The sequence below is a fragment of the Eulemur rufifrons genome, chromosome 12 (genome assembly GCF_041146395.1).
Source record: "Eulemur rufifrons isolate Redbay chromosome 12, OSU_ERuf_1, whole genome shotgun sequence".
Classification (NCBI taxonomy): Eukaryota; Metazoa; Chordata; class Mammalia; order Primates; family Lemuridae; genus Eulemur; species Eulemur rufifrons.
Genome location: NC_090994.1, coordinates 18,904,470 through 18,921,338, shown reverse-complemented (window position 1 = coordinate 18,921,338; position 16,869 = coordinate 18,904,470). Strand labels below are relative to the sequence as shown.

Here is a 16,869-nt window from a genome sequence, read left to right as displayed (position 1 = left end):
TGCAGTATCATACAGAGGAGTTTCACTGCCCATAAAATTGTCTGTGCTCCACCTACTCATCACTGTCTCCCACCAACCTCTGCCAACCACTGGTCTTTTTACTGTCTCCATACTTTCATCCTTTCCAGAATGTCATCTATTTGGAATCATACAGTGTGTGGTCTACATGGTTTTTAAACCTCTACACTGTACCTAGAATGCGGCTTACATTGTATGATTATTTATACACATGTTCACACAACATAAAGTCCAGAAACGTTTATTAAATCAGACACTAACCCACAGAAGTGGACTATGCCCTGGAAAAATCTCTTACAAGGAGGGCTCATGAAGGAATCAAACCCAGGAAATTATACAATTATCTCGAGAATCCACGCCACACTACATTGTACACACAAAAAGTTAAAAGAGATTCATACAGCGGGTAAAAACAGTGAGCCATAGAAGAGGTAAATTTTTGGTGGAATCTCACGAAATGTTTGTCAGGCACAGAAGGAACACAGGCATTCCAAACAGAAGCAATGGCAGGCACAGGATCACAGTTAAGAAAGAACAAAATATGTTCAAGGAATGATAACAACAACAAAAAGCTTCATGGCTGATGAACAGTGTGTGGGAAGGAGAGTACTAGGAAGACAGAAACACTTTGAATGCCACATTGTAGTTTGAACTTTATTCTGTAAGCAGTAAAGACCAATAAAAGTCATTGAGGCCGGGCACGGTGGCTCACGCCTGTAATCCTAGCACTCTGGGAGGCCGAGGTGGGAGGATCGCTTGAGGTCAGGAGTTCAAGACCAGCCTGAGCAAGAGCGAGACCCCCATCTCTACTAAAAATAGAAAGAAATGATCAAAAAAAAAAAAAGTCATTGAGCAAAAGAAATAAATATTCACATTTATATTTTGGAAAGATAACTCTGGGACCAACAGAAAGGGTGGATTTGAGAGTGAAATCAGAGCACTATTTCTCTCAATAACTGAATGAGAATTGGGGGAAACAGCATATTAAAATGAAGATTCCTGGGCCCACTTTTTTAATGATTGAATCAGAATCTCTGGACTTGTGGCCTGGCAATCTGCATTTGTTGCATCTCTAACATAAGAGCGATTCTTGTGGGCTTTAAAGTCTGAGAAATAGACTAGAATCACAGGTGCCAGTTAGGAAGCTTTTGCAATTGTCAGTTAAGTGAAATGAGTTAGATATGTACATGATGCCTCTCCTGACTAGCTCAGAAAGAAAACAAATGTTTTAAGACAATTGAGTAATTAAGCGTTAAACTGTGTTCCAGCCTGCTCCGTGATGTTGGTCAAGTCATTTGATACCTTAACGACAATACTTTTAAATGACAAGGCCCTCATATGCACAACCTTGAGTATCACGAATTTCCTCGTGTTACATATTTTATCATCTTCCATTAACAGATTAAATGGGGAGATTGGATGTTTCACAGGAAGATAGCAACGTTCTTATTTGTTTGCTTGTTTGCCTGTCGCCTCACGCACTAAGTCCCAGGAGAGCAGAAATCTGCTGTCTCCTACGACGTCGATGCGGCAACCGTGCTTGGCATAAAGTATTAATAGGCTCACAGTGAATACTTTCTGTAAAAATGAAAGCTGGAAAGAGACAAAAACAGAAAGAAAGAAACGATGCATCGTCATGGAAAAGACACAATGCTGGGCAGGAAATTACGAGATTCAATCTTTCTTTCAACTACCATTTATTCAACAGCAATGAGGTGCTAGATGCCAACGATACCTGTCCCTAAGGCGTTGACAGTGTCAGTAGATTCTGGTTTTGATTCGGCCACTCAGGAGCGCGGAACCCTGACAAGTCTTAAGCTTCAGGCCTTAGTTCCTGGTTTGTAAAATGAGGGGCTGGCCAAAAGTTAGATGACACTAAAGCCCTTTAGTGTGCTTTAGATGCCACTTTGGTAATCTCCCACTTTACTCCCTTGCTCCAGGTGCCCCTTCCGCAGTGAGCAGGAGGACGCGCCAGGCGCCACCCAGGACCTGTCCGCACCCACTAAGCAGAAGTGTCACTACTTCCCGGAACTGGCTTCTCAAAGGGCTATGGAAATGCTAAACATTAACAGATCTGGAGGCGGAAAATCATGTGGCAGTAACTGTTCATTGGCCTGTGTCCGCGGTGCAGGAGGCCGGCCCCTGCCCCCTCCGGGCGTCGCCGGGCGGCGCGCGTCCCTGCAGACTGGAGTTTCCCGAGTCCTGGGAAGGTGCACGGGGGCGCAGGGGCGGCGGGCGGTGCAGGGATGCTCCAGCCTTCCAGGGCACGGGGCGGGCTCGCACCGAGTACTCCCCAGCAGGAGGAAGGCTTCCATTGGCCGGAGGGCGGGTGACGGGCAGGGGGCGGGGTTTCCCGGGGGCGGTAAAAGGGCGGGGGTGTGCGCGGCCGGGTGTCAGTTTCGGAACCCCGGCCTTCTCACCTCCGCGTCGCGGCACCGGAGCCGAGCCTCCTGCCAGGGATTGTCTCTCCTCTGCAGGCCGACAGCTCCCGCCGCCTGGGCACCCCCGCCCCGCTCTGCGACGCCCCGCATCTCCCCCAGTCCGGGGCCCTTCGTGCGTTTCCTCTGCGGCGCTTTGCTCCGGGGGACTTTCTGTTTGTTCGTCTCTTCCTCTTCCCTCTTTGTTGCTCTGAAAACCGGCCTCGCCAAAGCCCCCCACTCCGCGGGGAGTTGGGCTTCTGGAGAAAGGCGGCTGCCGCGCCCCGCACCCGCCCCTCCCGCGGCCCCGCGCGACAGCCGGTGCGCCCACCCCGCCCGCCTGGCACGCCGCCTGCGTCCGTTCGCCCGGGAAGCCAGCCGAGACCTCATTGATGCACCCATTCCAGTGGTGTAACGGTGAGTCCGGGGCGGGGGGCGAGCGGACCCGGGCCAGCAGGAGGCGCGGAGCGGGGCGCGGGGTTGGACCGCAGAGGGCTCGTCCTCCCTCCGCAGCCAAGTTTCTGAAGAAATGGGACGGTCGAGAAGGCGTCTGGGCGCCCAACTCTGCTCTGCACAGCGCGGAATTTGAAATAATCCAGTTTTAAGTCGAGGGTCTGGAAGGGCCTCTGAACTTGCGGCGGGCCGGGGGCGTGGGAGCCGAGGGGTCCTCGGCCTTTGTGTGGCGGCTCGGCTCTCCTGCCCCCTTCCCCTGCCTTTGTGCGCTCAAACTCTGTTCTTTGTTGTGGTTGTTGGAGGAGAATTAAATCCGCGCTCCGGCTAGGATCTCCTAGAGGGAGCTCAAGTTCCCGGCCTGAAACTTTGCAGGCTATTTTAAATATGTATACAATGCAACGTGCGGGACAGGGTGCAGGGGCGGCTTCCTCGCTCTTTGTTGGCTTCCCACTGGCTGCTAGTCGAGCCTTGTGCCCGGAGGAGACGCTGGATTAAGAGTCGCTTTACTGAGCTGATAAAGCCTTGCAGATATCCCGGGCGCTCGGCTGTCCCTGGGGTGCGGGGCTGGCCTGGCAGGAGCTGTGCTTTCTGGCCCCAGGGCCAGACTGGGGTGTCTGCTCTGGAGCCCAGGTGGAGACCGCACCTCCAGACCCAGCAACTCCTCCCCGCCTCCCCGTTTCTCCCAGGCCTGGGTGGTGTTGCTAAGCTAGTTCATTTCACCTGAGGCTTTTTGGCAGTTCAGGTCACACAGGTTAGACTCCTCACCCAAGCTACCTGAAAGGAGGCTCTTTCTGAGCAGGTCACTTAAAAACCTTAGATACTTTCTGAGCAGGTCACTTAAAAACGTTAGATACTAATACCCCTCCCCCCTCGCCCCCCGTGGTCCCTTGACTGCGTTGTTTTAACGCCTTGAGAATTTCTGGGAGGGAGAGATGGGAAGCAGCTGGCCTTATCTCTGAGCATGGCAAGCTGGCTAGTTAGGGGAGAAAAAAATCCATTCTTGAGTGTAGGCTCCTGCCAGATCTTGGATTAATTATTTCAAGAGGCTTTTGTTTTAAGGCAGAGTTTGGGCAGCATGTGTCTGAGCGTCCCCCATCCCCCTTCCTCCTTTTGCTAGTCGGATCTCATTTCCTGAAAACGAACCAAGCTGCGTGTGATAGGTGGTTTCGTGGGAGACGGGGCGGGGGGCGGGGGTTGAGGAAGGCCGGTGCATCCCAGCATCTGGGAAAGATTCCCGTTGGCTGGGAAGCAGAAGCAGTTCCCAGATCCCCTGGTCTTTCTTGGCCAGCCCTGCTCTGACGTCATTCTCGCTCCCAGCCTGCCAGATAGGATGAGCCATTCTGATGTCAAGGCGTTCTAAGGTTGGCATAGACAATGGAACGAGACTTAAGGAGAAGAAACGAGGCAGCTGGTCAGTAATACTGGCTTTTCTGCTAGGCAGCCTCGTTTTCCTACGAAGGTTTAGATTGCTGCTTTATTTTGGACTTCTTACAGTGACTGCAAGATCCTGTCCTTTGACTTCAGTGAGAAATCAAAGCTCCTCCCCCACCCTTCTGGAAAATATCAGGTGCCCCTCTTTTCTTGGGGTTGGTATTCTCGGTCCTGACAAGTTTTAGAGGGAAAACTTACTCCACTGTCAGCTTTTGGCCAACAGACTATTTGTCCATTTCTCTTTAATAGGAATACAAGCAGACAGACTGTCTTTTCTTGACCATGAAGTTCTTCTGACTTAATGTCTTTATTGCAGGACGTCCCAAGCGACCTGACAAAAATCCTAGGGCCCCAGAGAAAGCTTCTCGCAGACAGAATAAGATGGTGGACATAAACTGGTCAGAGGACCAGGAGGTGGGGGGACCAGCGCACCTACAGGGTACAGGCATGTACCCTCTGCAGGTGCGACGGCTTTGGGAGTTCCCATGCCAACCATCCAGCTTATAAGGGTGAATGGAAGAGTGAAGGCAGATAGAGTGTTAGACCCTCTTGTAGCATCAAATATTGCTGAGGCTGGAGGTGGGGAGATGGCTGGGGGCCCAAGGCATCGGCACTGAGGACAGTTTTCTGGAAGGGAAGTCCCGAGGCCCTCATCCAGTGTAGACTGCCGGCTATCCTACTCTAGCTGGTCTGCCATGATGTCTTCATGGAGAACTGATCTTTGGCCCACAGAGAGCAAATATTTGAGTGGGGAGGGGTAGCAAAAACTATTCTTTCTTTCTTCCTAACCCCCGCTGGAGCCTAAAAGCAAGACACAGCAAAGTTTAGTGGCTGCTTATTTCTTCAATTTCAACTTAATCAAAAAGTCTTTCAGAATAAGAACTTTTACTTGCCGTTTTCCCATGATGTCTACATCAGTGCATAGAACAGGCTGACCTCAGTAATACTTGTGGGTTGACTGGTGATCTGTTGGCTGAGGGCAGTTTCTGGGAAGTTTTCCCAAACATCACTCTTGTTACTTTGAAGTGGCAGCTTTAGCCAGGAGGACCAGGTTATTTTGAGAAAATGAGGAGTTATTTATCTATTAACTAGTTATGAAGAACAAGCCAAACACTGGGGCAGGATAGACACTAGAGAATTTGCAAAAGTCCAAGTTGGTGCCATCAGACCTAGGAGTACTTAGGCTTGTTAGGAGGACTGTACACACTTAGTGACAGTCTCATCTTTGTTCTCAGGATTATAGACACACCTCTAGTATGTACCTCATTTTCTATGGTGAAATCCATGTTGTCTGTCTTCTTCCCAACATGGTGAGGTCATCCATTCATTCTCTTATGTGTCTATCACACCCACATAGGGTGGTATTAGAGAACATTTGGTGAAAAATTGCAAGGCAAAAGGGTACATGTTTAGGAGGAATAGAAGCCAGTTATGAGTTTGGAAAATACACAATAAACCAAGTGGGAGGATGTGTCAGGCGTATGGGGTAAATTAGAGAAGGAACCAGAAATAGGGATGACATCAATTAGGAAACAGTAGTAGGTAATGAGTGTTTGGATGGGGATGTGGCAATAGAATTGGGCACGATCTAAAAGAGGTTTGAATGGAGGCTCCTTACATGGGCAACAGTTAGGTGTAAGGGATGAAGCTTCATGAGATATATGATGTCAAAGCTGACTTTCAGTCTTTCAAGCCAGCCTTCTGCTGAGTTCTGGTAGTACTGGTAATTGGAACGTAGGACTCTGCAGTATCTTAATGCATCCTGGCTCCTAACCAAGATGTCAGGAAAGTATCTAGAACCCCAGGCCCGAGTACAGAGAGGCTTTTGGAGCCAGGCCTTCTTAGCTATTTGACTGTGGGCGGGTTATTTAATGATTGAGTTTTTTTTTCACATTGGTGGGGGAAGTAACAACGTCTTACTGTGGCATTGCAAAGATTGAGTTGGTAGCATGAGAATGTGCTTGGGAGGTAGCAGGCATATGGTAAATTCTAGTGTTCTTGTTAATCAAGGACTCTTCTCTTTCCTTTTCTGCTCTGCCATCCTCAGCCATTCGAATTTTTTTTGTGGGTCTGCTCTCTTTCCAGCTACAACTTGGCCATCACCACTCTAGGTATCTTGGAGACATACCTAAAAAAAAAAACTTTCCTTTTCCAACAGACCTTCTCTTTGTTTCTTTGCCTGGAACCTGGTCACATACTCACCTCAGCACCAAATACTGGCAAGGAGGAAGTGACTATCAGGATGGGTAGACCAACCAGGATTTATCTCCAAGTCACGTGTGCAAGGCAGCATCTAGTGGCTAACAGTGCTTCTTAAAGTGACTGTGCAGAGGATCTTGTTAAAATGTAGATCCTGATTCATTTAGTCTGGGTGGGCCCCTGTGTCTGTATTTCTAACAAGCTCCCAGGGGCTGCCACTGTCACTGGGACTGTACCATCGAGGCTTTGATTAAAAGGGGGGAAGTTTGGCTGGGGGCAGTAGCTCACGCCTGTCATCCTAGCACTCTGGAAGGCCAAGGTGGGAGAATTGCTTGAGCTCTGGAGTTTGAGACCAACCTGAGTAAGAGCAAGACCCCGTCTCTACTAGAAAAAATTAGCTGGGCATGGTGGCACATGCCTGTAGTTCCAGCTACTTGGGTGACTGAGGCAAGAGGATTGCTTGAGCCCAGGAGTTTGAGGTTGCAGTGAGCTATGAGGGCACCACTGCACTCCAGCCTGGGAGACAGAGCAAGACTCTGTCTCAAAAAAAAAAAAAAAAAAGAAGTTAAAAGGAAAGAAAAAAGTGGGAGGTGACAAGTTGACCAGTAAGGGAAGCTGCAACTGCCCTTCCCAACCCCCATCACCACTTTCTGGAGCGCTGGCCTGGCCTTGGAGTGAACAATTTCTATTCTAGTCCTGGCACAGCTTGTGTTCTGGAGCAGGTGGCTTAATAATGACAAATGACCTTTGCAATTGCACTTTGCAATTTACAAAGCCTGTTTCTCACACCGTCATTTTCAGTCCTCTATTCGGCTTGTTTTTGTGTGACAAAATGAAGCTCAGAGAGGTAACTTTCTAAAGGTCACAAACAGCTAGGCAGGGGAGGCCTTGGAACCCCGATCGTGTATTTTCTAACCTAAGACGCTTCATCTTGCTATTGTGCTACGTGGGCTGCTACCCGATGGAATTAAGTTTTCTGTTTTCTGCCCATTGCTTGAATCCTTGATCCCTTAGATGGGAGTACTGTTGTAAGTACTTTAGACAGTATTCAGTTTTGTTAATTGGTTAAATAATTTACTCGAGCATACAGAGCTAGGAAGTGTTACTGCTGGGATATAAAAGTAAAGCCACCGGCCGAATCAGAGGCTCAGGACCCCAGAGCCTGCCAATTCTCTGTCTGTCCTTGCTGGCACAGTGCCAGCAACCCCAGCGGTCAATTTCCAACTCTAATGCCATTTTTTTTTTTTTCTTCTCCCTTTGCAGGGTGTTTCTGTGGCCTGGGACTGGTGAGTACCAACAAGTCCTGCTCGATGCCACCCATCAGTTTCCAGGACCTTCCCCTCAACATCTATATGGTCATCTTTGGCACAGGCATCTTCGTGTTCATGCTCAGCCTCATCTTCTGCTGCTATTTTATCAGGTGAGTGGATCTCTGGCTGACCTGGGGGGGAGTCCAGCAGCGAGGAGGCCAGGCAAGATGAACAGAGTCGCTGGCCTTATGCTGGAGCCGCTGCTCGGGGACATGGCTAACCCTGTCCCTCTCTGGGCCCCCGAGGCCTGATGTTTCTATTTATATCCGCCTATCAAGTTGTCCCAGAGCATATAGGGTCACCACGGGTTGGGCTGCATCCCACCTCTTTCTTGGCCACTTATTCTAAGGTTGCCTAGAATTACTGTCTGAGTAACAAAGTTGGTAGTCAGTTCCTTAGCTGTCTTTCTCGACTCCCAGCTCACGCCCTCTGGGTGGCCAGGAACAAGTGGGCATCAGTGGCATGTTCCTTTGCCCTCCCGGGAAATCCTGTTGTCAGCCCTCCAGCTGCTAATATTAGCAAGCTGATGTCTGGAGAGCTCCTTGTTTATTCTGCCTTGCAAGCTCTTATTTTTGAGAGTGGGGGGAGAAAAAAAAAAACCCAACTAAAAACATCGCTTATTTTTAATTGCTTAGGGATCCAGGGAAGGATATGAGCTTGGCAGGGCTATTTCTCTGCCTCTTCCTGAAAGACATAGAACTTGGTGGCTGTTTTCTAGAAAAAATGTGGGGCATGACTGGTATGTAGAGTGGAAGTCAAAGGAGTCGTGTTTCTGACTGGGGCGTGCTGTCGGTATTGACAATTCCTCATTGTGTGGGGCCGTCCTGCACATCGGAGAGTGTCGAACATCCCCGGCCAGGCGGACAGGCTGGTAGTCCTTACAGCCACATGGTCATCCCTGGCCCTCTTCCCTGCCACCCACACCTTACCAGATGCCTCGGTAGACATCAGCTGGGGTCTAGGCTGGTGTCCGATCAAATCATTTAAGAAGATTAAATTAAGATTAAAGAAAAGGAGTCTTTGCTCGCTACTGAGGTGTCCCGCTGGGCCTGAGTGCCTCTCTGCAAGGCGGCTAGAGCAGAGGCAGGTACTTAGCCGACCTCCCTGAGGCTGGAAGAGCTTCCTCTAAGAAGGGGAAGTGGCCTCAGGCAGCGCTCCCAGTGGCTACCTTGGGCTTCTTCCTTCTCAGAACCTTTCAAACAGGTCCCTAGCACTGGAATTTTCCACTTAAAAGTCTGTGCAATGGAGACAGTGGTTTATTTTCCCTCTTATACAGTTGGGTCTGGAGTTTGCCTCGAACTAGTAAGTGGGGGTGAGGGTAGATTTCTGGTACTTCTCCCTCCCTTTCCTCTCCTTCCTCTCTCTTTCCCCCTGTCTGAAGCCTGTTTTTTTCCTAGCCACTGACCTCCCCCAATCTCAACCCTGCGCCCTTATGTTAAACAATTCACGAAATTCCTGGAAAACCATGATGGAGACAGACCAAATACCAAAGATTTACTTACGATGAGGCCGGAAGACTCTGTAGATCCAATTCTGTTTGGTCCCTTCCCTCTCCCTCCACCCACCCCTCTAGGCACACACACACCAAGCAGCAAAGGTGGTCTAGAGAAGGCAATCTAGAGAAAATCGCTCTGGACTAGGAAGTGGGTACCCCGGGTTCACTTCCTCATCCAGCCACTAATCAGTGTGACGTTAGGTTTTTAGCTATTCTTTCCTTTTTGTGTGCCAGGCATTGTGGTCAGCATTTTGTAAACCATTTAGCTCACTTCATCCTTAGTTTAGGTATTAGCCCACTTTATAAACGAGGAAGTTCATGCTCAGACAGTTAAGGATTTGCCCAGGGTCATGCATCAGGGAAGATACAGAGGTGGGCTAGTCTGGTAGTGATTAGCTAGAGTCTTTCCGATGCCTTCCATATGTTGCCTTCCGTGTGACTTACTCCTTTGCGGGTCCCCTGCCCCTCCCTTTACAGCTAGGAGCTGGGTCCCGCAGCAGGACCAGCTGGGGAGCTGTGTATGGCTGACTTCTTTTGCTCCAGCCAAAGAGAAAGAACAGAACAGTAACCGCAAGATGCTAAGAGCTGCCCCCGCTGCGGCGCAGCCCCGCTGTGCGCAGCTCGGCACCACCTGTCCCTTCTGCGGTAATCTGCTCCCCTGTCACCCCACCCTCTGTTCTGCCTGCCCGGAGCCAGTTGACCCTGGAGTTGCATGGTCCCAGAGGCTCACTGGTATGTGGCAGCCTGTGTGTGCCTATATATAGAAAGACACACAAGCGCAGAGGCCGCCACTTCCTCTGCCTGCTTCTCGGTTTCCTCCTCAGCCAAAATAGGCCCGTGATTACCCCTCCCTGCCTGGTGAGCTCATCGGCCAAGGCCAGCCTCCCCCTGCTCCCTCTTCTCTTCCCCTCTCCCTCGGGGCTGACCTCTGCCCTCCGCAGGACGGAGGGGCCAGGGAAGCACAAACAGGCAGGAAGGGAACGGTTATTTTCAGGACCTGGCTGCATTGTTGGTTCTAAGAGGGAGAAGAGGAAAGGGAAAGCCCACCGGCAGGGGCCAGAAATGGTCTCATATTTCAAAAAATCGGAGGTATTTTTAGTCGCTTTGCTCATCCAACAGCTGAGAAGGCCACCTGTCTGCAGTGGTTGGCACGATGTCCCCGGCTAGGAGGGCCCAGGGTCTTTGCTTTTTGCAGTTTTTCCTTGCAACCTCTTCGGCCCCATTGCAATGACTGTCTAGTCCTGGCTGAGCTGAAATCTGTGTGTGTGATGAAGGGACAGCGCTGAAGCCCTTCCACACCGTCAGCCAGACGGGAGGGATGGGTGCAGGGGAGGGGACACCCCAGGTACCCAGGGGAGGGCGCAGCGTGTGCCTTGTGAGTACAGCCATGTGGCTGGGGAGGCAGTGGAGCCTCGAGCTGTGTGGCAGTCAGTCCCTTGTTCCCCCAGACAGAGTTACAAACACAGGCTCTTCACCACTTCCTTGTTTACTCTGCACGTACCTCACGGTGGTGTCCTTCCTCAGAAGGCGGCTGTGGCTGTGAGCTCCTTCTCACCCCAGCGTCGTCGAGAACAGCCATTCACGTGAGCTTTGGACACATCCTTCCCTGCCTTTCCCATTGGGAAGTTGTATGCATAAAGGCCGTGCCTGGATTAAGGAGTTCTCTGCACAGCTAAGGATGGGACAGTGGGGGCCCTGGTTAGGCTTTAGCCACCCCTGCAATGAGCAGGAAGCAGCATGCAGAGAAGGTGGGGGGCAGTGGATGGGCTGCCCCCAGCCCCATGGCAGGAGTCCCCTGGGACTGGAGTTCTCGAGGCTCCAGGAGCACACAGCCTCCCCAGGTCACCTGACAGCCTGGTCCCATCTGCCCTGTACTGTGCTTCCTGCCCGGCTCTGCCCCCACCTTCTGTGTCTTCCATCACCCCGGGAGCAGCTTCAGCCTCTGCCGCGCCCCGATCATCTCTCGCCCCCGTCCATCGGGGCTCTCAGTGATTTGAGGTTCTCTTTGGCTAACTTGGGGCTGCACTCCTTTTTTTCTTTAAATGGTCAAATAGTAAATATTTTTGGCTTTGTGCATCATGAGGTCTCCATTAGGACTACCCAGCTCCCGGCAGAGCACAAAAGCAGCCACGGGCACTATGTAACCTACGAGCACGGCCGGGTTCTGGTAAAACTTAATGGACACTGAAATTTGAATTTCATCTCATTCTCATGTGTCAGGAGATATTATTATTTATTTCTGGTTTCAACCATTTGAGAGTAAAAAGCATTCTTAAGGCCGGGCGCGGTGGCTCACATCTGTAATCCTAGCACTCTGGGAGGCCGAGGCGGGTGGATCGCTCGAGGTCAGGAGTTCGAGACCAGCCTGAGCAAGAGCGAGACCCCGTCTCTACTAAAAATAGAAAGAAATGATCTGGCCAACTAAAAATATATATAGAAAAAATTAGCCGGGCATGGTGGCGCATGCCTGTAGTCCCAGCTACTCGGGAGGCTGAGGCAGGAGGATCGCTTAAGCCCAGGAGTTTGAGGTTGCTGTGAACTAGGCTGATGCCATGGCACTCTAGCCTGAGCAACAGAGCAAGACTCTGTCTAAAAAAAAAAAAAAAAAAAAAACCATTCTTAGCCTGTGGACCCTATAAAAACGGGTCGTGAGCTGCATGCAGCCCTCAGACCGGAGTTTCCTGCCCTTGCTCTGACTTGCTGTGTTTCCGATGCTTCCTTGCGATCCACCAGGCCTGTGTTAGGATGATCAGTGGGAGAAAGCCCCCACGGTTCCCCCGTGATAGCCCAGGAAGCCATCCGAAGCTCCCTGCAAGATTTGGAGAGAAAGTTCCCGCCCCCCACTGAAAATGGCACAGAATTCAGTGCATAATTATGGCCCCAGCCATTTGCATAGTGAGCCATTCTGAGTTGTAGGGTGTGTCCCAAGACCAGACCATATCCTCAGGACTATGATGTATTTCGCCTAATTAGAGGAACAGGCCACATTATGTGGTAAAGAGCTTGGGCCCTGTAATCACATAGACTCTCATTCAAATCCAGACTCTGCTGCCAGCCAGCTCGGTGACATTTGGGCAAACTACGTAATTTCTCTGGGCTTCATTTTCATCTATAAAAGGGAAGGTATCTCCCTCTTAAAGTCCGTCTGGATTCCGTGAGGACATATATGAGCAGATGAGCGTCACGGCAACACAGCGAGTGTTCCCTAACTATGATGCTATCGCCGTTAGTAACGACATGCTATGCTTTGGCCATTGAGAGTTAGGCCGTGTGCAGGCCACCAGCTTAAAATGAAAAGAAGAGAACAAAGAAGGCATCGTCTGTGTTGTTTGGCACTGCGAGGGGAAGAGTGTGCCTTGGTTCCAGAATACTTGTGTTCTCCGGGTGGAAAATTCCCCAGGGTCAACAGAGACTTATTTATCCTGCTGTCCTGGCTTAATGGAAATATCCCTTTTAAGAATATCTATCTGACTCCCTCCGTGCACTCAGTAAGCACATTGTTGATATGTATGGTTTGGGTACCTGAAGGAATTCACCGTACTGGGAAAGGGTGGGGAAAGTGAATGAACTATTTGGGGGACTCTCTTGGCAGAGCACCCCGATCTGTGTATGAGACCTGGCAGAGGGATTCTGAGGCTAGCCAGCCTGAGCAAGAGTCTTAGTCCTTAATCATTGACGGGTGGCTTGTATGTGTCCAAACCACGCCCCATGGTGTCTATGGGACAAGCCCTCCTTTCCTCCGGAAGAATGCCCTGTGCAGCCAGCCGGTCTCTCCTGCACCGAATCGCTCTGCGTATGCAAAGGTGGAGTAACCTGCTTTCTCTCCTTCTCTTTCTCCCCCAGCAAACTCCGGAACCAGGCACAGAGCGAGCGATATGGGTATAAGGAGGTAAAGTGCCACATGCTTCCCTGAGACTCCCCCCTACTGCTTGCCCCGATAAGAGAGGGGAAGGGAAGGCCCCCTCGAGCTCCCCTGGCCTGGAATCCCCCTGGGCCTCACCTCTGGGCCTCCCTGAGGCTAACGCCTTTCACCGTCCCCATGTCTGCCTTGCACCAGGCAGTCCAGAGCCCTCCCTGTCACTGGAGAGAGCCAGGCGCCCCTGTGAAAGGCTGGGGGCTCGGTCGGTACTACCTGGGTGGCCCCTGTGGTCGGTTTCTTCGGACATTGTGCCTCTTCTTTCTCCCCAGGTGGTGCTTAAAGGTGATGCCAAGAAGTTACAATTATATGGGGTAAGTGTGCTGGGACAGCGTTGGGGGGTGGGGCCTAGCAGGGAAGGCAGATGGTACCTTTCTCCACCTCTCAGCCTGGACCCTTTCAGGAATCTTCTCAGTCCCTGCCCTGATATCTCCTTTGGCCAAGTGAAAGGGACTCACCGCAGCAGGGGATCAATATATGGAATTCATTATGTCTGGAAGCAGCTCAGGCAGAAGACATGAAGGGTTTGGCTAAGCAGTGACACGTGGCCCCAGGAATCTGGCAATGCACAATCCTTAAGGGGAGGATTGGACACACCACTGCACACCTTAGACAGATGGCAGCTGACTTTCCCCGTGTTCAGCCCCTACATTCTGGTTCCGCTAAAATAATAATAATAAGGTCCTTTTACTCTGGTGTATTCCCTGTCCTAACGGACTGTATCTGACTAGTGTGCTCATTCCTACGGCTCTTCCCTGTTTCCCTTCCTTTTCCCCCCAACCCCTACCCCAATTCCTTGGGTTCCCTCAACTCTGACTCCTTTAGGAATTGGTCACTTCCTATCCCTCCTACCTATGCTGTGCCTTTGAGGTCACCTAACCCATTTCCCAGGGCTTCTGTCCATAGCCACAGACACTTAGAATCAGAGCATGTTTGTGGTTGTCTGGGAGCAAGGAGAATCGCAGTATCTCTAAACCTTGAGACCACCTAGACATGGCCTCATTTCGTCTGCTATTGTATCTCTGCTAGCGCGGGTGTTTAAGCCCTCTTCTAGGAGAGTCATTCAGCTGCGATCAAGGGGGTTAATGTATAGGGAAATAAGTCTGGATTTAGGCCGGGCGCGGTGGCTCACGCCTGTAATCCTAGCACTCTGGGAGGCCGAGGCGGGTGGATTGTTTGAGCTCAGGAGTTTGAGAACAGCCTGAGCAAGAGCGAGACCCCGTCTCTACTAAAAATAGAAAGAAATCATCTGGCCAACTAAAATATATATATAGAGAAAAAATTATCTGGGCATGGTGGTGCATGCCTGTAGTCCCAGCTACTTGGGAGGCTGAGGCAGTAGGATCGTTCAAGCCCAGGAGTTTGAGGTTGCTGTGAGCTAGGCTGACGCCACGGCACTCACTCTAGCCCGGGCAACAGAGTGAGACTCTGTCTCAAAAAAAAAAAAAAAAAAGATGAGTCTGGATTTAAAGAATGTAACTGACCACACATACCATACCCCCATCCTTACTTCTAGCTGTTGTTGATAAGTCCCCCCTCGCTAAGTGTACTAGGTTAGAAAGGATTTGAAGCCATTCTTCTAAAACTGCACTGTTCTACGGAAACTTCTGTGTTAATAGAAACATTCTATATCTGTGCTGTTCGATATGGGAAGCGTTAGCCACGTGTAGCTATTGAGTGCTCTGAAATGTGGTGAGTGCAACTGAGGAACTAAATTTTTAATTTCATCTTAGTTTGCTTCATTTAAATTTAAATTAATAGCTACATGTGGTTAATGGCTACCATATTGTCAATGCAGTTTTCTAAACTATGGCTATAGTTTCTCTGGCCGACAGAAGGGACCGGGTCAGAGCTTCATTTGCTTGGTTGGGGAGGAGATGGTGGGTGTTCAGGATGGGGGAGCGACGTGCTTCCCGGGTCTCCTCTCACACGCCCAACTTTCTCCCCGCAGCAGACCTGCGCGGTCTGTCTGGAAGACTTCAAGGGGAAAGACGAGCTAGGCGTGCTCCCGTGCCAACACGCCTTCCACCGCAAGTAAGTGGGGGTGTGTCGGGTCACCCTTGGAAGGAGGAATAATCAGGGAGCATCGTCTGGAACCTCCCAGTCCCTGCCATCTCCCACTCACCCCTCACCAGGGATGCCCCATGTCCTGTCTGGACACCAAGCAAGCCAGAGGAGGGGGGAGGTTGAGGCAGGGATGGGATGTTCTTGTTCTGAGAAGCAGCTGCAGAAGTCATGGGTATTTTCTTAGCAATCACAGCTCTTCCTTCATTCTCAGGTGTCTAGTGAAGTGGCTGGAAGTGCGCTGTGTCTGCCCCATGTGTAACAAGCCCATCGCTGGCCCCTCCGAGGCCACCCAGAGCATTGGGATCCTACTGGATGAGCTGGTGTGAGCGCTACCTCCGCGCCGAGACCTGGAGAAGACCTCCTGCCTCGTGGGTGCCTGGTCCCTCTGCAGGCACAGCTCCAAGGAACAGGACTGGTGGGGGGTGATGGTTCCCCTCAGCTGAAGGGGAGGCTGGTGCAGGGCTGGGCTTCCACCATCAGACTTGCCCCACCTCCTGCCTCCTGAAGCCTTCCTCCCTGCTCCTCAGTACTGGTGGCATCACTCGGCGAGACCACTGGATCCTGGTACCAGACTGCCTACCTGCCTGGTCCCTGCTCTGGGGGAAGGAGTTCACCCCGATCAAGAGCATGCAGAAATCCCCTTTCAAGGTTTCCCTTAGGGAGGACAACTGTCCTGACCCAGGAAGGATGAGATGGGCTCAGCCCCACCTACAACCTTCCCTCTCCTCCCCACTAATGCGGGAAGGTCAGAGGGAAAGATCAAGGAACCAAGTGCTCCCACCAGAGGCGAGGGAGGCTCTGTCTGAAACAGAAGAGCAGGGACATCTCAAAGGAGAAAGTCAATGTTTACATGAGACCTACGAGAAACAAAGGCCGCTGGCGGCCAGCTGGCTGCAGGGTAGTGAAGGGGCAGCCCCGTCCCCTGCCAGGACCTGAGGTGCTAGCCCATCTCCCTCTTCCTCAATCTCAGTGCTTCCTATTCCATGTGGGGGTCTGTGGGCCCCTCTAGAGGAGTGCTTGTTCCATGCTCAAATTGATTCCCAGGGGCTTTTTGTAAAGGATCAAAAGGGGCCTGGGGAGGAGGGTGTCTGAGGTCAAGGTAGCAGCAGATACCTTCTTCCCCTCTGTAAATAGTATTTTTGTACTTCATTCTCACCAACTCAGGATTTATACGTGGATCCCCAGCATGGGGGGAGGGAGGGGGACATTTCTGTTACTTCCCGGAGTGGGTGAGGGTGGGAGAAAGTTATGTATTTAAAGAATTAAATTTAACAAGTTTCTCTAACCTACTTTTGCCTGTGGTTGTGGCCAGTTGGCCCTTTTCTGCCAATAGCAAAAAGAAATTTCTCTAACTGCCTCCTTTCACTTCCCCATATCCAAATCAAACACCCATACACGAAAATTCCTAATCCTTAAAAACAAAAACTGATCTTAGATTATTACCTGTACAACACAGGCTAGGACTAACACCAGTGTACATTAAGGACTTGCTAAGCCAGGCTTATTCATCTGACTTCTAGAATATTTTTAAAGGAGGTTGATGTTTTCAACCATAGCATTCTG

General features: G+C 50.8%; 1 protein-coding gene across 1 annotated transcript; it reads left to right on the top strand.

Annotated features, from left to right (window-relative positions):
* Window positions 1-2,410: 2,410 nt before the first annotated feature.
* On the top strand, window positions 2,411-16,540 carry RNF122 (ring finger protein 122). Its single transcript, XM_069485254.1, has 6 exons — window positions 2,411-2,852; window positions 7,782-7,938; window positions 13,167-13,212; window positions 13,512-13,553; window positions 15,191-15,273; window positions 15,518-16,540. Exons 1-6 carry the CDS (start codon window positions 2,828-2,830, stop codon window positions 15,630-15,632), a joined length of 468 nt encoding a protein of 155 aa, XP_069341355.1. The 5' UTR covers window positions 2,411-2,827; the 3' UTR covers window positions 15,633-16,540.
* The last annotated feature ends 329 nt before the right edge of the window (window positions 16,541-16,869 follow it).